The sequence below is a fragment of the Folsomia candida genome, unplaced genomic scaffold (assembly GCF_002217175.1).
Source record: "Folsomia candida strain VU population unplaced genomic scaffold, ASM221717v1 Fcan01_Sc004, whole genome shotgun sequence".
Taxonomy (NCBI): domain Eukaryota; kingdom Metazoa; phylum Arthropoda; class Collembola; order Entomobryomorpha; family Isotomidae; genus Folsomia; species Folsomia candida.
Window position 1 is genome coordinate 2297910 of NW_019091196.1, and position 22409 is coordinate 2320318.

Below are 22409 nucleotides of genomic sequence, written 5' to 3' on the forward strand. Positions count from 1 at the left end.
TTGGTTCGCACATTTACATTATTCTTTTTTAAATAGTTATTCCAAATATTTTTTTACCGGAGTAGAAATACTACATTTACGTATTTATAAAATCTTTTACAAATTTGTTACTAGTCTTATGTAGCTATTTTATTTAGGTGTTTTTTATAAATTTATCTAACTATAATTCCCGTTTTTCACACTGCCTTCATGTCCTGGCTAAGTAATTCAGTGAGAATTTAATCCCTACATTAAGTATAGAGCAGAAAAATAAATAACTCAAAAACAGTGTTTCATTTCTTGCGAATTCCTACATTTTTTGCACTGCAAAGCAAGCAAAGAGGAAAATGAGAAGTGCAAGAAAGTACAAGAGATGCCATTTGCAGAAACTGCAAGAAATGCAATTTGCAATAAATGCAATTTGCAAGAAAGTACAAGAAATTGTAAGAAATGAAATTTGCAACAAACTGCAAGAAAGTACAATAAATCCAATTTGCAAAAAAGTGCGAGAAATATGCGCATGAAGGATATCGACGGGTCGTCGTTTCTTGCGCCGTGAATTTCTTGCAGCTCAAAATTAATAGCTGCAAGAAACCACTTTCTCCCCGTTATTTCTTGCAATTAGTTACTTGCACCCGAAACACAGGAGATAAGCGTTCAGCCTGGGTTATCGGGTTGTGAAATGTGTTGCTCGAGATTTTTCGTTAAAAATCGACTAAAAAACCTGGTGTAAAACTTTCAGTGTTTCGTATATGCTACTTGGACTCGAAGCATAAATTTTCATAATTTTACTTCCTACAAATTTACAAAATATGGAAAATATCTAATAAAAATTGTCATATGTACACATAACAAATAATCAATTCGTTCCCCACACACCAAAACCAAACCAAACCAAACCACCCACGTATTCACCAACTTAAATATAAAGAAAAATCGTCAAAAAATCTCGTCATAATTTATCGTTCGGCATTTCCTGTTAAATCCTGTCGGTTCTCTTTGAAGCCCAAAAGTACACAGCATCTCAATAATAACAATAATAAGCAATAAGACGGAGGCACCTGAGAAAGAGCCACTGCTTACGTTGACTTTAAAAAAAGGTTCTTTTTCTCCCTTACTTGTCATTCGAAAAGTGTGTTGTGATTTGTAAATAAAATTTGTAGCCGAGCAAGACCCAGTCAACACACGCACATAACTCCGCGTCAAGCTCACACCTTAATTTTACACGGGGAAAAATTTGTTGTACCTGGATTGAGACGAATTTATGGGCTGGAGAAATGTCACAGTTTTTTTTTCGTTAAATATATTTATTTTACTATTACGAACGAGTGTATGTATTTACAAACAAGGAAGGATTGGCTAGGCTTAAATAAACAAGACCAATGAACAATCTGAGACGGACACAAATTGGAGTTTTCTTATTTTTTTAAGTGGTCAGAGAATTTGGAACGCCACGGGAAATGATTGTAATCCTGGCATAACGAGACGGACGGAGGTGGAGGGACAGGGTGCATGCATACCTGTTCACTTTCATTCATGTGACTGATTATGATAGTGAATGAAAATGAATTTTCTGTGACTTGAATGAAAATGAGTGAAAAATTCCGTGATTTCAGATGAATGACTGTGAATGAAAGGATTTTTCACTCATTTCATTTCTCGCCCTGTCTTATATACGGGGCGAAGTAAGAAATGAAGTAAAATGAATTGAGTTTGAAAGAAAATGAGTGAGTGTGAATGAAAATCTTCACTCAGAAATCGGGATGACTGAACTTTGAATGAAAAAAGTTTTTTTGAACAGGTATGTGTGCATGTGGAGAAAATGTGACGCACTATAAGTTGTCTGATAAATACACATGCTACCAAAAATTTGCACAGTGTTCTGCAATTTACATACCTAAGTTAACAATTGGCTAATTAAATATGTATGATTTATACAATGTACACAAAACCAGATGAAAGCGCACCTTTAGCGTACAATTTGTATACAATTCGTAATAAGAAACAATCATTATCTGGTTAAATCAGCGCCGTGCTTGGTAACTTTGTAAACTCCGAAAACCTACAAATTTTTACAAATTTTTCGAAGGAAATCTAACTCGCAAACTTGTATAAGTTTACTCGGATTGAGGGCTTTTTTATTTTGTTATTTGTAAAATTATCTTACAAAATTTACGGAGTTTACAAACTTGACTGACAAATTGTCAGTGACAATCAGTCAAGAAAATAAAAATGTTATCAAGTGAGAGAAGAGACAACGCCAAAAGTAAAAATTTAGATAAGTTTATATATAAATTGAATATTTTAGATTGTTGACAAGCCTCATCACAATTTAGGCAACCGTGTAAAAATAGCAGCTACATTGTAAATAACATGAATTTTTTTGACAAAAGTTTTATAAAATAAATTTCTTTTTATCAAAAATGTCAATTTTTCAGTGTATTCAATACAATAAAATTTGTACAAGTGCGTCTCTAAACACTGGAAAAAATTCTGAGAATTAAATTCATCCCTTCAAATGTTTCGTTTGCTACATTTCTTGCACTGCGAGGCAAGCCACGTGAGAAATTAGAGATGCAAGAAACTGGGAGAAAGTACAGGATACGAGTTACACCCTGGTCAATTCCAGCTCATTCCAAGTAGGCAAGAAGAAGATTAGAGTGGACTTGGTGTTAAGGTGGAAGAGAGATGAATGGGGTTCAAGGGGTAAGAAAAATGCAGGGTCTCCCCCTTCAGCTTCCAATCTCGGAAGAATCTTCTTACATAGCTCTGCTGTAGGTACGTAAATAATGGAATGGGAAAGCAGAAGATGAGGAAGAAGTAGAGGACTGGGTCATTATTACTACCGTGACGGTGGTCGTGGTTCTCCTCTTCTAATAAGACAGAGTCAAAGTCAAGGTCTCCACTTCAACGAGATTCTCAGAATTGACTCCAACTGAAACTAGTGTTGGAATCCAGTTTTTTGTGTCAGGTTTGATAATCAAGTCGTCAAATTGAGACGTCAAGTATTTAGGATGCACTTTGAAAAATTAACACCTTAATTTTTTTCAGTAAAGGTAAATGGTGACGAGAAGCTGAAAAGTTGGCCTTAAATCAATGCGACTTTGCTACAAATTTTGTTGTCAAACTTTGTACGTACAAACGTTTGCAATTTACAGATTTTTACTGATCCCAAGACTGTAATAGATTCATGAATTTTTGCACGTTTTCTTTCTACTAAGATTTTTTCATTATTTCCTTTCCCTACGTAAAACCCCCATTTTTTGAACTCTCCTCCTTCCTGAACGAATCCAGTAGTTGTAGAATTATATAGTAGAAATAACCCCGTTTCAACAGTGTCATCGTAAGCAAACTTACAATGTTTTGACGAAACTTGGGAACATTTCGAAGGTGATTTTTGCTTACGAAGTGACAAAACCTTGCAAAGATAAAAGGCATATTTTTGGTTCATAATACTTAAGTTTAAGTTGTTACGAGCTTAATTACGAAGGTTGACGTGAATTGCCGATTGTATGTAAATATGTACTATATGTAAGACTATCGCGACAAGAGCGTAATCAATTTTAAATTTGATAATACTAATCCTAAGAACTTCTACAGATCGAATTGGAAACTGACTGACAATACATGATCTTTGGTTATAGTTTGCAATAAAAATATAAAAAAACTCAGAATTTCTGGCATTATGATAACCACTCCGAGTTAAATGGGAAAAATACACAATTTTTTGCTTAAAAAAATCAGAGGGAAAATATGCATATTCATCATTTTGTGATTTTCTTTTTTTCTACACTGTTAAAAATCTGGTAGGGTCAGATATGCACTCTGTACTAGTATTGATTTGGTAATAACTTTCTACCGGATTGGTAGTAGTTTATTTCTGAGTGTTAAATTTTTCATTGCCGTGTCGGTAGAGTCATATACCAGTTTTCTAAGAGTAGGATTTTTTGCAAGCTTATAAAAACATTGTGCACTGCTATATGCTCAAATTGTATTTTATTTAAAGTCTAAATATTTCTGAAAATTGTCAAAATTTTGTATAAAATCATCCATAATTTTTCAACTCAAAATATTAACGAAACACTGAAATAAATACGTGGAATATTTTCATCAAAATGGGTTTAATACGAGTTTTCTAAGAGTGTGATTTTTTACAAGCTCATAAAAGCATGCAGATTATTTGCTCATGTGCATTTTAACTAAATATTTCGGAAACCTGAATCCTAAAAATTCTCAAAATTTTGTATAAAATTCATAATTTTTTTTTGCACTCACAATATTAACGAAACACTGGAACGTGATGGCACTCGTATCCTGGGAGTAAATGAGACCCAAATCCCGTAAAAGTTGTCTCTTTCCGGGTGGAATTTCTCGCCAAAAGTCAGACTCGCAATTTTCCAACGTGGCTAAAAAGTCGGGCCATGGAATTTCCCCGAATCCTTCGGGGTCATATTTGTCAAACAGTTTTCGCCAGCGGTCCTCTACCACGAAATAATTCGCATTTTCGCCAAAATTTTTGTCGTCCTCAATTGTCACAATTTCGACCAGGTCGGAAGGACGGCGAGAATGACGTCCACCAAGGTCAAGGCCAGAGTCGAGGTCACGGTCGTCCGGGTCAAGGTCAAGCGAGGACCCGGACGAGGACGACGTTCTGGATCGGATGGAATCCGCTTCGTCTTCCGTTCTGACTTCGGCAGGATTTTTAAACGTGATATTTTTGCAAGTTTTATTTTTTGGACCAACATTTGCGAAAAAATTGGCACAATTTTGGGGCTCGGCTGAATCGGAAATTAGGATGTCACAACTTTGGAGTGATGTTTCACTAATGTTTTGCAAATTGGGGATTTTTCTTCGCAAGGAATTTTGCACATTTTGAATTTCTTCGGAATTTTGCACATTTTGAATTACCTCAGAATTTTGAGCCGCGTCGTAATACGCGGTGCCAATCAGACCACCGACGGCATCAACTTTTTCGCGAACTTTTTTAACTTCAGTGCGAATTTGGGATACTTCTTGGGCCACGCGTAATACAGATTCGGAGACGGCTTGGATAGATGTGCAATTTCCGTTAGGTTGGAAACATTTTGCAGTTTCATTGCCTGAATTTTCTGCAAAATTTCCATTCTCAGAATTTTGTGTAGGATTTTGTGTAAACTTTCCATTTTCAGAAACTTCCTGTTTTTCCATATCTACAAATTTGTCTGGATTTTCACTCCGTGGTGGAAGCCGGAGACGAAGCATGCACGCTTTCCATCGAGAAACAGGGTCGTTACCACCATTTGAATGAGATGCGCCCTCACCATGGTCAAGAATCCAGCGCATTTTCGCAATTTATTTGTTACAAATTTGTCGCAAAATTTACACAAATCCAGACAAATACACATAAATTACACTACATACGTTAAAAGATTTCCCCAACATTTTACACACTGCGTTTCAAACTAATGCAAATTTTTCCTCCAAGAATTTCCCACAAATTGTGAATGAAATCTACTCCGAAGAAATCGGATAACTGATGCGTCCTCACCTTGGCCAAAAACAAGAGCATTTTCAAAATTTGAGTTTCAAATTTTTTCCAAAATTTACACAAATTCACGCAAAAATTACACTGCATAAATAATAATATTTCTCAAATTTGCACAATCTATAAAAAATTTTATGTACTGCGTTTGAAGTTTTACGTCAAGGTTTCCTTTTCCACAAGTTGTAAATGAAATCCACCCCGAAAATCGGATGACTCAAGCACCGGAATGTAACTACTTCTACTACCCGGGTAGTAGAGAAACTTTCATCCCTACCTTACTCAACCCCTCGTGAACTACAACTGACCGAGGAAACCTGATAAGAATATACATTTACGAGGAAGCCTTTTCCACCCACCCAACCAACCACCTAACCGAAAAGTAGTAAAACCCGGGTGGCTTCTTACTCCCGGGTGAAGGGTGGCTATATACTATGCATGACTTTGGCTGGCAGGATTACTCACCAAGCAACATCTTATCAGCCGTGTGTTCTCCTCTTCTCCCCTCTTTTCGGGAAATGCGGAAATGCCAATGCAACAGAAGGCGGAAATCATCCCCTCTTCGCCACACACAAACACGCAGTTTATTAGGCATATTCACGTCAACTTTGTAAATTTGGGGGGAAAATTGCAAAATTAAGGAAATCGGATTGGTCAGAACTGTAAATTTAATTTTTGCACAATTTTCATGTTTCTGTGTAATAACTTCGGAAATCATCCCCTCATAGCCAATTCGCCATGCACATGCGATTAGACATGTTCACCTCAACTGTGTAAATTTTTTTTGTGGGGGGGATTACAAAATTAAGGAATTATTAATTGACTATAATTAACAATGGATTGACACGAATTGTAAATTTAATTTATGCACAAATTTTCAGGTTTCTGTAACTTCGAAAATCATCCGCTCTTCACTCACTCTCACTCTTCGCCACGTTAGGCATATTCACGCCAACTTTGTGAACTGAGTAAAATTTTAGGAAAAATTACAAAATTAAGTGAAACGGATAAAATATTTATTACCAACAACTTTCTTAAGCTTTATTATTAACAATTGTTATACATCTTCTGTGAAAAGAATGCCTTTCATTACACCGTAAAATCCGTAAATTATTTGCCTAATTTATAAACTTAACCTTAAAAAAGGAATGCTTAGGCGAGACTATGTGCGATTAAAAGTATAAAATAACGCCCTGCCCCCACCACCAGTGATTGAAAGCTTTGCAAAATTACTATCACCACCCTGGGAAAAATTTCACAGATTTATTAAATCTTCAAATGAATGCATACATGCTGCACTATCTTGACCAATATAAATAAACAATAATATTAAACAGGTTGGCTCAAAACCCTTCCGCATTCTTCACACCATTTCATCGGCTCCGGTCCTCATTGATTCGTCGTTGTAATTTTTCTTTTTTTCGTTCCATTCAATTTAGCCTTATCTCGACCACACTTGCACATCGAATCTTCAACTGAACCAGTCGACAAATCCACAATGGAGCTATTATTTTGTTGTTGAATACGAAGCACTTCTTTATTTTTTTTTCTCGCTCGAAATTCCCAAACCAAAGCGTTCATGTTATTTTCAAATTCCATTGCCTTAAATTGTTTATAGTCTGTAAAATTCTTCCTCATCCCTTTGGCGAAATATCTTGCGGCTTTACGTGCGGCGTTCCTTTGCACAAACATTTTGGTAAAACGTGTCTTTGCCTTGTCTTTCTCTCTATCCAACACCACCATTTTCTCCTCCGCAATTTTCAGCTATAAATAATATTGATATTGTTATAATTTAAACCCACTAGTTATGCATAATATACAATCACCTTTTCTGATAAATGGTTGAATGATGCATTATTTCCTGATGTCTTCAACACCCAATTTTCGGACTTTAGTGATGCATTTTCGCTCCTTAATCGTTTATTCTCCCTTTCTAGATTGACTATTTTTTCTCGAAACAATTCAAAATTTGACGAGCTTAGAGTTGCCTCCTCTATTTCCTCATCGTAGATCGAAGTCGACGCTTGTGACACATTCGACATTTTAATTTTTTGCAATGTAGCAAATTTTGTTGGATGCAATAAAAACAAAACCCTAAATTAAATATAAATTATTTTGGTTTTGATCAACTACTGGTTACCATGCAATTACTTTTATAAAAATACATCGTACATTGTAAAATTTTTCCCAGGGCGGTGATACTAATTTTGCAAAGCTTTCAATCACTGGTGGTGGGGGAGGGCGTTATTTTATACTTTTAATCGCACATAGTCTCGCCTAAGCATTCCTTTTTTAAGGTTTAGTTTATTTTAACCTTTTAATTGGTATGTGTGTATGAATGTGTTTTAATCCAAACTTTTTTAAGCCTACCCCATAAAGTTATAAATTATATTACTTTCTAACCTATTTAATTCTAGCTGAAGATGATGGAGTCCGTATATTATACTTAACTAAGCACCTTTTAATTGGTAATGCTGTCATAATAAATCCACAATTACGTCGATTAACAACATAAGGATTTTATTAACTCCTAGTAATAATAAATATGTTACATGAGTTGTAAAATTAAACTTCATTACCAAAATATCTACAAGCTATTAAATTTATCAGTATGTTACTAAAATAAAGCATACATTTACATCTTGCAAGTACATTGACAAATCCACTTTTTACAATTAAAACAATTAGGAAAATCCAGAATCCACTCTAGCATTTCTTGTACTTCGTTATCAAGCACAATACCAATTTTCATTATCCGTAGTCTGTACAGCTCTTTCACCGCATCCTCATCACATGGAGTCTTATTCGGCGCCAATGTCAGAATATTCTTTTCTTTCAATCCGAGGATTCGAAGACCTTCCTTCGTCTTCACTCGACTGAGGGCAACGTACGCCATGGCTTTGGCGAAATGGCGTAAGGCTAGTTGAATGCTGTCCATGTGAAGCGTCAATCCCTGACATTTATGAAATACCAGGGCCCAACAGAGGACAATTGGAAGCATCCTACGTTTAATTAGAGTTTGACGATTTCCTAAAATAAGAGGAAACAAATTATAAGATGCTAGCGAATTATGCGAATAAATATTTATATGATCTTAATCTCACCAACGAATTCAAATGTAACCGTGTCGATTTTAACGTATCCGTTGAGATCCCTGTATGCACCGCCAGCATCCCCATCAAATCGAATTATCACAGCCTCAGGCAGGTCTCCATCCTGTAATTGTTCGTCTCTCAAAGCTGTCCACTTCAGACCAACGACAGTACCAACACTTCCGTTGACTAGCCCTGATTAATAGTTATTTGTTTAATACTAAAATGATTTAGACAAATTATTAAATATAGAAAACTACCATTCATCAGACTCTTGTTTCTAATTAGCATCACCCTACTTCCCACCCCAAGTTGAATATTTGATGGGATCCCTGCCGTAAATCTATCATTGTTGGGTATAAGATTATCCGGGCAATGTTGATCGAATTTGTTTCCATCTGCAAATAAATCCAGTGCCTTGATATTATAAATATTCGGGTTTCTCTTCCGTAACTCCTCAGTTCTCTCAGCATTATGCTGTTTAACTCCCTTCTTGTCTGGGAATAACGACAGAGCATCGGCAAATTTCGCTGCCATTTCCATATCATGCGGGTCTTCCTCGTTAAAAATTCTGGACTCCAACAGTTTATAGTCGTCTGTTGTACAATTGCCAAATCTCAATCTATTCAACAGATTCAAGTATTCACTTTCATTAGTCTGCCTATGATTCTTGTGTAATTCGTAAAAATCGAAAAATTTCCAGAGATTCTGTTCGTGCGCAAGGTTGGGAGGAGGCTTAAAGCACCAAGAACCATTAACAGGGGCAAACTGCATCAAGTCGCCAAACACTAGAACATTTAATCCTCCAAAAGGAAGGTCATTGTTCCTTACTTCACACAGTCTCAAGTGGGCAGTTCTAAGTGATTCATAAGCAACCATTGATATTTCGTCCAAGATAATCCATTCAACATTTCTTATTGCTTGCCGCATCTCCTCAAGCTGACGGCTGTTTAAGGCAGAGTAAGGTGGAATACGACCTCGCTGGACTGGAAGTTTAAACGCTCTATGAGTTGTTGTGGCACCAATATTCAATGCACTCATTCCTGTTGGGGCTGCTTTCAGTAATGTGTTTGGCTTCTCTTGAGTTTCAAATGTGCTAATCAATGCTGATAATCCGTCAATCAAGTAACTTTTACCACAACCACCAGCTCCAGCAATATGAGAAAGGACTTGTTGTGAATATTGCTGTTCAATCTTCGCATGAACTCTATCAAAAACTTCCTTCTGCTCTTCGGAAAAGGAACGATACCGGTCTACCAGGCTGCCAACATTTGGTGGAGGTTGGAAAAGTTCGCCCTGGTCTGGAATGTTTGGCTCATCCTCAAATTCATCGCCATAATTGATGTCTTCGCCATTTACAAAAGGAGGAGCAGGAACTTCACAAAGTTGTATTCGAGTCAGAGCTTTATCTATTTCTTGTGCTAAGTCGGGTCGCAAGATATCTGAGTCTTGAAATGAGCGGAATCTAGTGCATAGATTTCTAAATGCCTCAGCATTTGTTCCGTACTCTACTACAAGGGTTTCTTCATCATCAAAGGGATAGTAGAGGAGAATCATGCAGTAATAGTAGGATTCCTTTTCCCTGATTATATCAAAATTTGGATATTTTACTACGGCAGCCTTCTTTCTTTTCTTCATCGTTCCCTTGTTGTTTTTAAGATCGATTGTATTTAAATCCAGCTCTTCCTCTTCATCTTCCTCACTTGATGTATCCTCAGGATTTTCAAAGATAAGATTTTCTCTTCTGCATGGTTTGTACCAAGCAGCAAATTCGAGCAGGCACCAACTCTTTAAGCTGTCAGGCCTCACACAATAACGCTCAAGTATGCTCAATCCTATTTTCACATTCCCTCTTCCCACACTTTCTTTATGTACAAGATGTAGTCGGTCACTTGGTTGATAGGCAGGTATGAAGACAAATGATCTTGAGGAATATCGTAATGGAAGGTGGCAAAGGCGAAAAGCAGCTTCAGGGGCTCCGACTTGACGGTGATTCATAATTTTCATAGCTATTTTAGTTGCCATACTGTAGCAAGATGAAGAAGGATTAGCTTGCATATCTTGAAATATCTTTTGGATTTCAGTTTGTATGTCTGTTGGTTCTGCCTTACTAATGTACTTAGCAATATAATATGCCACGGCATTTGCATCGGTCACTAGTTGGATGTCCATGTTACATTGCAGAAGCTTTAGAAGGACTGGATGATAATTATTTATGAATTGCTCCGCCTTTGTTCTTTTTAATGTAACAAACCTTCCCTTATTTCTAGCAACGTCATCTTCTTCAAGGACTTTGGTTTCGCTTGCCACTTTTCTTGGGAAATCAAATCTGCAACTTGGTTTTTCTCTATCTTTGTAACAAGTCTCTTTATGGTGATGGCTTTGATACTTAGGTACAAGATATTTCAGCTCATCATCTTCGTCTGGAATTCTGCATGAGACATTTTTATCTATAAATGATATCCCTTCTGGAGATTTAAAGTCGGGTAATGTTCCATCTAACCAAATCAGCATATGTAAATGTGGAGAGCCCCTATGTTGGAATTCAATGCGGTAACTGTATTCTTTCAAAGGAAATCCAAATATCTGAGCAGCGGAGGATTTGATGAATTTCATGAATGCATTTACGCGATGAGAAAAGTGTCTCGCAGACTGGATGGGATGACGATTGAGTAAATCGCACTTTTGATCATAATTGAGAGTTTTCAAAATTTCTTTTAAGCCAACAATATTATTATTTTCCAAGCACGTCTTGACTGCAGCAGAGATATCCTTATATTCAGAGTTGGCCCTCATCGATTCTGCAACAATTAACCCAGCCAAAGAATCCGGTGCATTCAAATCATCAGATGAAAATGTCAGGAAGAAAGTAGGAACACCGAGTTGTTTAATCATGGCAATTAGGTCGCCTGTGTACTTCTTCCAGTAAGAGGCACTTCCTCTAATTGAGGACATATACAGGTGAATGTTCTTTAAAGCAGGGTGGTCGCCGTCTTGCCCTCCATTTTCCATTTGTCCACAAACCGCAATTTTTTGCTTCACACGATGTTCCTCCATTCTACTGAGTGCGTAAAACAAATAGGAATTGTCCCAGAATCTTGTGTTTGGAGACATGACTCGTGACTGAAAATAATCCAACGGTGTTAGTTGTGTTGACCTGATGCAGCTTAATCCACCTTTTCCGTAGGGGAACATTTGGACAAATGATAACTCTTCTAAAAATTTCTCTTCACTAGTTTGTAAAATTCGACCCCTTTCTTTATTAATATGGATTGTTGCGTGCGCTGGTAAAACTGAGGAAAGTTCGGGAACTCTGTAATCGATGGAGTGAAACAATGAATCTGTCACAACTACTTCACCAAACTGTATCCTGGCTGCGGAGCATAAATTTGCAAGAATATCCTCATCTTGTTGCAATTCAGGATCGTCATTATGCACTGGCGAATTTACTGCATTTTCTTGTGGAATGTCTGATACAATAATTTCGTGCTGATTGACAATAACGGGTGTCAAATTGAAGAGGTAGTGTTGCATTTGCATTTCAGTCGCTCTTGAAATATCTGATTTTGGTTCTAAATTTCTATGAATCAATCTTGATATTTCTTTTGGTGCTATTACTTTATCGAATTGAATCACACAAGCAAGTCCATTTGCCGCAACAACGCCTTTTTCACCGCGGGAGTGGGAGTCAAAGTAAAAGACGATAGTTTCGCCAAAAATCCAATTTTACTCGGATTTTGATATCTCTTTCACCATTACACTCCCAGATAGTTGCTTTCTGCAACCCAATATCAAACTCAATGTTTTCGAAATTTTTAGTATTTTTAAAATTTGAAATTCTGAATGAGGATTTTTGTAGTAATTAACAACGCAAATTATGCTTGCGAAATAATCATCAACAAAATTGAGTTTGATATTGGATTGAAGAAAGCAACTATCTGGGAGTGTAATGGTGAAAGAAATTTCAAAATCCGAGTAGAATTGGATTTTTGGCGTGTATTTGAGTGAGTTAAAACTGGACTGAAAGCATTTTTTGGGCATTTTTGAGTGGGTGTGGCGAGCGCAAATGTGGCATGAATAATTTGAAAGTTTCCAGCTGTATGTTGCGTAATTAATTATAAAAAATTATGCATCTCATCGATAATTTGGACATGGCTAAATAATTGTGGTTAAAAATTTTATTTTATTGGATAATTATAAATGCAAACAATAATTTCCTTGATACAATAGAAATTAAACATGAGTTTAATCGTGGATCTAAGTCTATAAATTGATCTAATTATGTTTATACGTGTATTAAAAGTAATCATGATCGTTCTTGCTGTTTCTAAAAAAATGAATTTTTACGTTTAGACCTAAACTTTTTAAACGGATTAAATGCTTGCATGAGTTCTGTACATCAATATAAAAGTCTAAAAGGTTATTACTTTATGAATACATACATTATTGTATCACACACATACATAGATAAGAAAAGCTGACTACAAAGGAGTCGAACATTCAAACCCCTAACCTTAATAAAAAATGTCGTATATTTACCATAATACTTGGATTATTGTGTGAACAGGGTAATTAAGAAACATTGTAAAGGAAACAGATTTGCTGAAATTTAACAAAACTCCAGATATAAAATCGCCATGTCAACTTTTCTTGAAACTTTCAGGAAATACTCGTCAAGTATCCCTGAAGACATTTCAGAAATCAGAACTCGCCCGCACGCACTTTTGAAATTGTCAAAATTCATTAAAGTTGAGAAAACTGGGACGGGAAGGATAAAAATAGACATTTGTCAATTTTGGAAGGGGTCCCCGACGTACGATTTTCTTGAAACTTTCAGGAAATACTCTCCAAGTATCCCTGAAGATATTTCAGCAATCAGAACACGCCCGCGCGCACTTTACAAATTATGAAAATTCATTAAAATCGAGGGTGCGGGGCAAAAAACGACATTTTCGTATTTTTCAAAAGTTTCCCGCCACCGATTTGGCTGAAAATTTTAGGGAATTATTTAGAAGTGTTAGGGAACACATTTCAGTCGTCAAATCATCGACAGCGGGAAAGCTTAAAAATTAAAAAATTTAAATTCTGGGCTGGGCTAACTTCCTATACATCTGAGTTAAAGTGTCAATACAAAATATTGAAAAAAGACAAATAATTTCCATGCTACATTATTCTCTTCTTGTGGTACATTAGACTCGTTTACTTGAAAACCTAGTAGTTTCAAAGGTACAAAATCACCCATAGAAATGACCAGTTCTACACACTTAATTTCCACCTTGCCCGAGGTAATGAGTTCATTCACGAATTTGCAAATAATGTATATATGTGTTTTACGAAAATATGTCATTTAGAATTAGCTAATCGTGCAATATAAATAATTTACAGCTTAAAGTTTTGACGATTTTGCAACATACAGAAATTTCTATGATTTTGGAATATTTTAAAATAATTGTAATGAATTTTAAATGTGCGTAATTACGAATTAGTTAAGCGTATCATTTGCTTCAGTATTTCCTAAATTTTTTTGACGATTTTACAACATTTAAAAATCTACGATTTTGGGAAATTTCAAAATAAAGGTTTCATTTAAATAATTTATTTATTAAAATTTTACATATTTCAGATTGTCTACAAAATTATGGAGTTTCTCCCCACTCCCGAATTAGAATCCATCTCTCTCGGCAACTCCACGTGGGAAGAGGAAGCTCTGAGACATCTCCGGATTTGCCCAAGGAGAATGTGGACATTTTATTCTAAAAAATTAAATCATTTTCTGGCATCAATTTTAACACCGGGACAAAATTAAGTCTCAAATTCCCCCTCGATAACTCATCCCGCAACGTGACCGCTCGTATCGTCAAGATTTACGAATCTTTCAAAAACTTGACGTTTCTCGAGTTTGAACAGTTTTGTCAAATTGCAAAGATTTTTTTTCTTCCAATCAGCATTGGGTTGACCTACTTCTCGACAGTCCCAAAACCCCCAAAACTGACCACCTTATCCGTTGACGCGGCCCAACTCTATCCTAAATATAACCCCGAGCAGTTGGGCAACCTCGTCTCGCTAACCACCCAAATTCTCACTGTATTCAGTCACGTGCAAAATCTCCAGCTGACAAATATTCATGGCGGTTTAACTCAAGAACAAGGCCTTATTTTACCCCACCTCCGATCAATCTCTTTACTAAGAACGTTCCCCATCTTCGAGAATGGCCCCCTCACTTTACTTTTTAGCCCGAGCCAGGGCTTATGTACCCGTTATGTCTGTCTGTCCGTCTTCGCGATAACTCTCTTTAACTCTCTTTTTCGATCGACTTGAAATTTTGCCCACTTGTTTATGGGTCCAAGAAACTAATCGAGTTCGAAGATTAGCAAAATCGGTCCAGTGGTTGACCGGTGGGGGTCATCGGAGTGGATGGGGTATCATGCAGCAAAATTTCAAAATTATGGTAGAAAGCTGAAATTTGGTACATAGGTAACTAATGGCTTATAATGAAAAGATATGAAGTGAATTTGTGAAAATTTTTATCTGGAGGGACCCTATGGGGTCACCCAAACTGATTTTTCAAAATCGTTCAATTAAGCCGAAATTTGGTATTGAAGTCGATAACAGCTTATAATGAGAGTTTATGATATACAATTTTGAAAATTTTGACCCAGAGGTACCCGGTGGGGTGACCCATACTGATTTTGCAAAATCACTCAATTAAGCCGAAATTTGGCATAAAGATTGGTAATGACTTCTAATGAAAGAATACGAAGTTAAATTGGAAAAAAATTCAGGTGGAGGGCTCCCTGGCTCGGGCTAAGCAAAGCTGTACTGGTGGTTTTACATTTGAGACACCTCCTTCTAACTTTTTCTAATGTGACTCGGCTCGAGTTTAACCTCTTAACCTGAGATATGGCCAACGGATCCGACGTATTTTATCACCTCGCGCCACAGTTAGAACACGTGTGCATCTCCTGGGTGGGAAACATCTGTCCGAATGAACCAGAGTGTGCAAATAGGCCCCTTTTTGGGGAAAATTTTATGCCTTTTTGCCCTTTTCAATGCCCAATTGCCTTTTTGCGTGCCTTTTTGCCCCTTTGATGCCTTTTTACCTTTTTCCGTATGTTTACATTGGGCATTGCCTTGTCCATTTTACAAACTTGCTTTGGACAAGAAAGTGTGATGACAATGTAATTTGCTTTATATTTTGATTTTCTAAATTGTTACCAACCTTGCATTTCTCTACAACTACTTGACAAGTTTATTTACTTGCGCATAATAATAATCACGAGTGTTTATGAATATTTATGCACCTCAAAGTGTTTATTGGTGTCGACAATCCTTCACCTCAGCTTAATAAACATACCTTAATTGGATAACAAAATTGTTCACATATTGATAAATCATGTGAATTATCAAACATTACAACTAACAAAGCATGGGATAATGTTATCACATTGCCCCGATTTTACCAAAAAGCCATTTCAGGCAATCGGGCATGGCCAAACTTCACGTGCCTAATAGGCAAAAAGGCATTTTAGGCACGGCATGCCTTTTACCCTTGCAAACTCTGGAATGAGCACCAGTACAGGTGGAGGTATATGAAGATCCCGATTTTCCCAAGGTGCAAGGCCTTCAAAATTTTGAAAAAACAAAATCTTGTGCCTTACAACGAAACAGACTGGTCTAAACCAGTCGATTTCCTGGACAAAACCAGTGGTTTCGTCGGTATCTCAACTTAAATTTCGAAACTGAGACGGTTAAGGTTAAGTTGCTGTATGAGAAACGGTTTCCTTCTTTGGAGAGGTTAACCGTGGTGGAATGGGAAAAAAATGAATTAGTCACCCCCGCAGGTATAGTTATAGTGGATTTGAAATGTTATCGATAATAAATAATTATTTAGCTTAATTAACATTTACAGGTTTTTGGGCAGCAATTTAAGTATTTAACCAAGAAAGTGGCTCAAGGGGGAAATTGCTTCTTTTGGCTGAAGCTTTGATGATGCATCTGTCACGAAAAAGGAGTATCTCGCTTTCTCCACGTAGCTTCGGTAAAGGCGAAAGGATCTTGGTAAATTAGTGCTTCTGTGATTCGGATTCCAAACAGCCACGTTAGAATCCCAATTACGGCGTATATCCAACAAACCAGAAGTACTCCGGTCTGTATTAAACGCTAAAATCGAAAATATATACCAGAAATCTATATATATTCCTACCGGTTCACTTTCATTCATTTGACTGATTATTTATGATAGTGAGTGAAGTTTCCTACACTCTTAGCAAAGTGGTGAAGTCATATATACACTCCGTCATGATTATTGATTTGGTGAGCATTTCTCCCCGGGTTGGTAATAGTTCGATTCTGTGTGGTAAGTTATCATCACCACAGGGGTGTATATTTTTCACTATACGGTTATGCCCGTTATCACCGCGCCGGTTAAGTCATATATGCACTCCATTTGGTGATGATTCAATACCGTTTTGCTAAGAGTGTATAATTTAAATCAAACTGACCGAATAATTCTGTCATTTCAGAGGAATGGCGGTGAATGGAATGGTTTTTTAATTGTTTCATTTTTCGCCTTGTACTTAATACATGTGAGAAAGTAAGAAATGAAGTATAATGAAAGGAAATAAAATTTGAATGAAAATGACTGAATGTGAATGAAAATCTTGAGTCAGAAATCGAGGTGACGGACTGTGAATTATAACTAAATTTCTGAACAGGATTTTTTTAAAATGAAGTTTACAGAACTTTGTGAAAACGTACCGTTAATTTTCTCCCAACCGTTCGGTTTGCTGCATGTTTGAACAAATTCTAGTATTTTTGGAAATTTGTGCGTATCAAACCAAAAGATTTTGAACATGCAGAATCGCACCAAAGCTGAAGCTACGCGTTGAAAACAGAGAAAGTACTGGACAGGATTATGACGAAGAGGTTCTGGAAATTGTCGAATTTCATTTAAATAGTTAAGCACGGTAAAACGTAGCCGAATCCGCAGAGGGGCTGCGAGCAAAAACTAATTATTTCGCGCATTTGCAAGTTGAATAAATAAATATTTGTGTTATGTTACCCTTTGAAATCTATTAATTTGCACACCCTCTTTCCCTATTCGGCAGGGTATGACGAGAAGGTAATACCCAAATTTTAAGGATAACTTTAAAAAAATTGAAAAGAGTCTCCTATTGGTTATCGCTCAACTGTTCAGGAATTTTAAACACGGTTTGAAAAATTGTCACTTTTAACATTTTTGTGCTGCTGCACTTAAGGATACATACAATTGTGTTACGTTATGAAACCTGGCTTCACCAGTGAGAGAAGCCAAATAAATCCATAACACGAAACAAGTAAGATAGGAAATTCATTAATTTTGCATAATTACAAAATGTATACTTCATACTTGCATATCGTCGGACTAATTTTTTTGCGAACTTTTTTATAGGAAAACAATCCGAAGTCTTTGTGAGTCCTCGCTTTGTATATAATTTTTTTATTAAATTTTTTCAAAGTACGCATAACCGCTAACTCGTCGGCAACATGTAAAATTTGACTTGGTGAAACCAGTCTTGGAGAAAACACTCTTAGGAATAACCGTTTGGAATAGTAAATGCATTATAATATTCTAAGTTTACAAAATTATACATAATTCAGTCTAAACTTAACTTTTTATTAGTCAGCCTGACTGGATTTAGTGTATTTTAATTAACTTATACAGTTAAGTGTATTTCAAAAGGGTAATCCTGTTCTTGAGCGTGGAAATCCTAGTTTTTAGCCCCTTTATTTGGCATCTGATGCAATTCCGAGATTGTCATTTTAAGCCTTAGTTATATTACAGGGTCGGTTGGATAATTGCCATTTCAATTATCGTCTTCCTCATCTTCTTCGTCTGTATCCCAGTCGGAATTTGCTTCTGTTGTGGTTACTGTTGTTTTGCAGCTTGTCGGAAACGGGACCAGCCACAGACCCAAGTTGTTTGTAAGTGTGAAATACCTACATGTTTTTTGTGTTTTGCATAAAATTTTACACAAAATTAAAAATAATTTAACATGTGGGGAATAATTATAAATTTCTCAGATATGCAAGGACCACCTCCCGCAAGGTAGGAGCAACCACAACAACCACCACAGTACGGGCAACAACCACAAGCACAACCTTACGGTAAAAAGCATATTCATAGCTTGATGAACAATAAAACACATTTCGTCTTTAATTTAGATACTTACAAATAAATATGCAAATAAATATGTTGTGAAACGGTGTAGGAGGACAACTATTTGGTATAGATTAAAGTTTTATTTTCCTTCGCAAAGCTTTCGACAAATAAATATTGCCTGCCTTAGGTTCAATTTCGAGACATGTGCAAGCCCGCATTAGCTCACCCTGCCTACACTGTGAATAATCTGGTGGTAACCATTGCCGAAAAGCACAAGTACATATTTGACTCTACCAAAGTGGTATTGAAGTGGGTTTTTGCAAACATTACACTTTGCAATGTCTTCCAGTTTTTTAACTACAATGAAAAATTTCAAAAATCATTATTTATAAACCAAGCAGAAAATTCAATTTTTTAATTTTTGAAGTTCCCCCAAGAATCAAGTTACATTAGAACTAACTAACAATGATTTTTGTAGAGAGATATCGTTGAAATTTTTCATGCAGCAATACTAGATTAAGACGAACTCAAAAAATATGGATCAGCTTTCATCGTCGAAACAATTAAAATTTCTACGCTTAATGTAGGAATTGCGATTGATTTTTCCATGTAACAAAAAGCTAACTAAATAGGTCAATTATAATCACTGACTGTTAAACAGTAGAGGAAATACCGGCGCGACGTGGCGAGCTTCCTCCGAACACTAATACGGAGCTGTCGCCGACAGTTTTCACTACTCACGCCGCCGCCGCTGATAAGGCGTTGAGCTCTGTTATTATATCATTCAAATTATAGTAAAACGGTGGGTACTGGAGGGATTGACGACCAGAAAATGGATTTTCTTCTATCCCGACCATTCGCGTAATAAGCCAGATTGGCGGGATTTCTAGCTAGAATACCTGCATATTATGTTATGTAGATAACCTGCATTCGGGTTTAATTTTTTGACCAAAAGTGAACGCTTTTGAAAAATCTCACGTATGGAAGATACAATCTTTGGTGGTAAGGTTTTGACAAATGTCATATGCCACAAAGGATAGTGGTGATCGATTCTCAACTATTCGGAAGATTCAAATTTAGGACTAGACGCGTGGTCCTTTGAGGACCACAATCACCACTCCTGATACTGTTTATTTGGGTATCAGTAACGACTAAACACTACCTGTTTAAAAATGCGAATAAGAGATGCCAACGGGTGCGATACTTGAGCAAAGTGGCGGGAGGTGTGTTTAGATGGGCCAAGAGATTTTGGTGCCAGGTGGAAATTTATAACTTGTTTAACGACTATTTTCCATAAGCTATAATGGGATTTCGGGTTTGACTAAATCTGACAGTTTTTGACAAATGGGACAAAAGTTGCCGGTATGCCACTTTGGCGCAAAAATTGGGAGGGGGCCCCGGGGAAACCTGCTTGGTGATTTATGTATTTTATATTGTTGAAAAGTATCAGTGAATGGCTTGAGGTCTACGATGCTTGGCCGACTACTATAGATAAGCCAATTCGCGTTTAATTTTTTGACTAAAATTGGCCGCTTTTGAAAAATCTCATGTATGGAAGATCCAAGACCATCCCCCATTTTCCATAATTTTAGCGGCAATTGGCATCTCGTATTTGCATTTTTTAAACAGGTAGTTTTTGGTCAATGCTAATGTCCAAATCAACAGCATCATCCGTAGTGATCGAAGGCTTTGAAGCCTTCGAATTTTGGACTAGATACACCCGCACGATACATTGAATCAATGTGTCGTGCGGGTGTATCTAGTCCAACATTTGAATCTTTCAAAACGTTGGGAGCAAATCCCCCTGATCCCTGTTGGGAAATGATATTTGTTAAAACTTTTGCACCAAAATTTGTATTTTTTACAGTGAGATCTTTAAATGGCGGCCACTTTTTGTCAAAAAAGTTAAACCCAAATGTAACCTACCATTTGGCAGCTTTGGGAGTCTACAATTCGACTTCTCGCTTACACTAAATGTGACCGGCTTTGAAAATTGGGTGGAAGGGCGTCAAAGAGAGCAGATTAATGACGCGGAAGCCCAAAGAGCGCTATCAACGACCTTGAAACTTGGGAACAGTATAGGCGTCTCTCTGGGCAAGATGGAAGCTTTGGGATTCACCACTTGGAGACCCCCAAAGGGTTCCAAGAGGGTTCCTTATGTATGCCGCCTTTCAAAACTTGTTGTCCATAAGTTTTGAAGTACACGACTATTCTTTCTATTTTCAGAATCAAGCTCAAATTAAATTTTGATAACCACCAATTTTTCCTCTATAGTTGTCAATTACAATCCTAAGTATTTTATTCCACATACACTTCATTCACTTTTCGATAATTCGTGTACATTCATAAAGTAATCAGGGATGACTCATCACGTTCATATAGAGTATTTGCAACTCTTAAATGGAATTGTAATTGAATTACCTAAATAGCTGTCATGCCACACGAGGGATCATCCATTATCTTCAGGCTTCGCCTTGAAGGAATATCATTTTGCCTCAATTCTTATGTTGATGTGAAAGATAAACTCATATGTATCTCATATCTCATGGCTAATAAATTCACGGCCGAGTCGAGGAGGTCGTCTGGTGAGATCAAAAACCGCGAAATGAACTAAATCGTTAAAATTGAGCTCAAGTTTGTTTCGAGGGTTTAGACATTCAAACCGGAAACGCGAACTTCTTTTTGCATTTAGTCACTAGAGAATAAACCTGGGTTGACTGTTCTGGTCCTAGTAGTAAGCCAGAGAGCATGAAGTGGAAGTATTCGTCCATAAAGGAAAAAATATTGAAGCTGAAATTGCTATATTGGTATTGGACAATGTTTTTAGGAGTCAGAAGGACTTCTGCCTCTGGACGTTGTGGCTCCGAAAACGCTGATACCTGGTGCTTATTATGAAAAGTAATGCAAGCCGTTGTGGAGAAACGACAAAAACAAAAGTTGCTTCGCTTGCAAAAACGGTGAAGACAATTTTGCTGGTCACACATCCAAAAGTTAATAGGATGCAATTTCAAGCCAAAAAATGTCAAAATTATTTCATCCCCTTTAGATTCTAGACTTGGCCTCTGGTGACTACTACCTCTTTCGACATTTTCCGAAAAACCTCAGGGTGAGGAGGTATCGAGTCAAAGCAGCAGTTTTGACATTTTGTCTAAAACCATTCATAAAAACGGAGTCGAGTTTTTGAAATTTAGCGGACCAAGTGTGTTGACCTCATTGGGGACTACACTGAAAGGCAGTAGCGCAAATACCCCAAATTTATTGCGCCTTCAAGGAGAGCCCAGAACATAATGGATGATTCCTCGTATGTCCGGCAGAAGTTGAGACGAATTAGAAGTTCCAATAAGTCTAAAATTTAGGCCGGGCTACTATTTGAGCAAGATCACTTAAAAAATTTAGAAAAAACACGGTAACTACTTGAGCAAGTTGTTCAGAGCAACGGCTATTATTTGAGGTTTTGCTGTATTTCCTCTTACGTTGCTCATTCAACTATATAGTCTTGAACTAAACATTATGATTGATTATTTCCAATTTCACCCGTTAAGGCTTTATCGTACTAACCAGTTTCAAAGGGTACACATAAATGTATCTGCAAAAACAACGCCGTAACCATGGTGACCGTTTTCTTCAATTTTACATTTACTAGGTAAACTAAGCTTTATTTGAGTCTTGATATAAT

General features: G+C 36.8%; 2 protein-coding genes across 2 annotated transcripts in view; both read right to left on the reverse strand.

The window, feature by feature from the left end:
- The window catches only part of LOC110848301 (rhomboid-related protein 2), a 43919-nt gene extending 39234 nt beyond the window's left edge, over positions 1 to 4685 (reverse strand). Inside the window, exon 1 of the mRNA XM_035851209.1 lies at positions 4255 to 4685. The gene's annotated coding sequence lies outside the window, so the exon portion shown is untranslated. The remainder of the gene's footprint in view (positions 1 to 4254) is intronic.
- Positions 4686 to 8135: 3450 nt separating this feature from the next.
- On the reverse strand, positions 8136 to 12132 carry LOC110848303. The gene is made up of 3 exons (XM_022095484.1): positions 8853 to 12132; positions 8605 to 8787; positions 8136 to 8530 (listed from the first exon to the last, which is right to left on the reverse strand). Exons 1-3 carry the CDS (start codon positions 12130 to 12132, stop codon positions 8136 to 8138), a joined length of 3858 nt encoding a protein of 1285 aa, XP_021951176.1.
- Positions 12133 to 22409: the final 10277 nt, after the last annotated feature.

Coding starts and splice junctions, on each gene's coding strand:
- LOC110848303 (XM_022095484.1), bottom strand. CDS start 12,132: ATGCAAATGCAACACTACCTCTTCAATTTGACACCCGTTATTGTCAAT. Junction 8,788..8,852: donor AAACAAGAGTCTGATGAATG/GTAGTTTTCTAT, acceptor ACTATTAATCAG/GGCTAGTCAACGGAAGTGTT. Junction 8,531..8,604: donor GGTTACATTTGAATTCGTTG/GTGAGATTAAGA, acceptor CTCTTATTTTAG/GAAATCGTCAAACTCTAATT.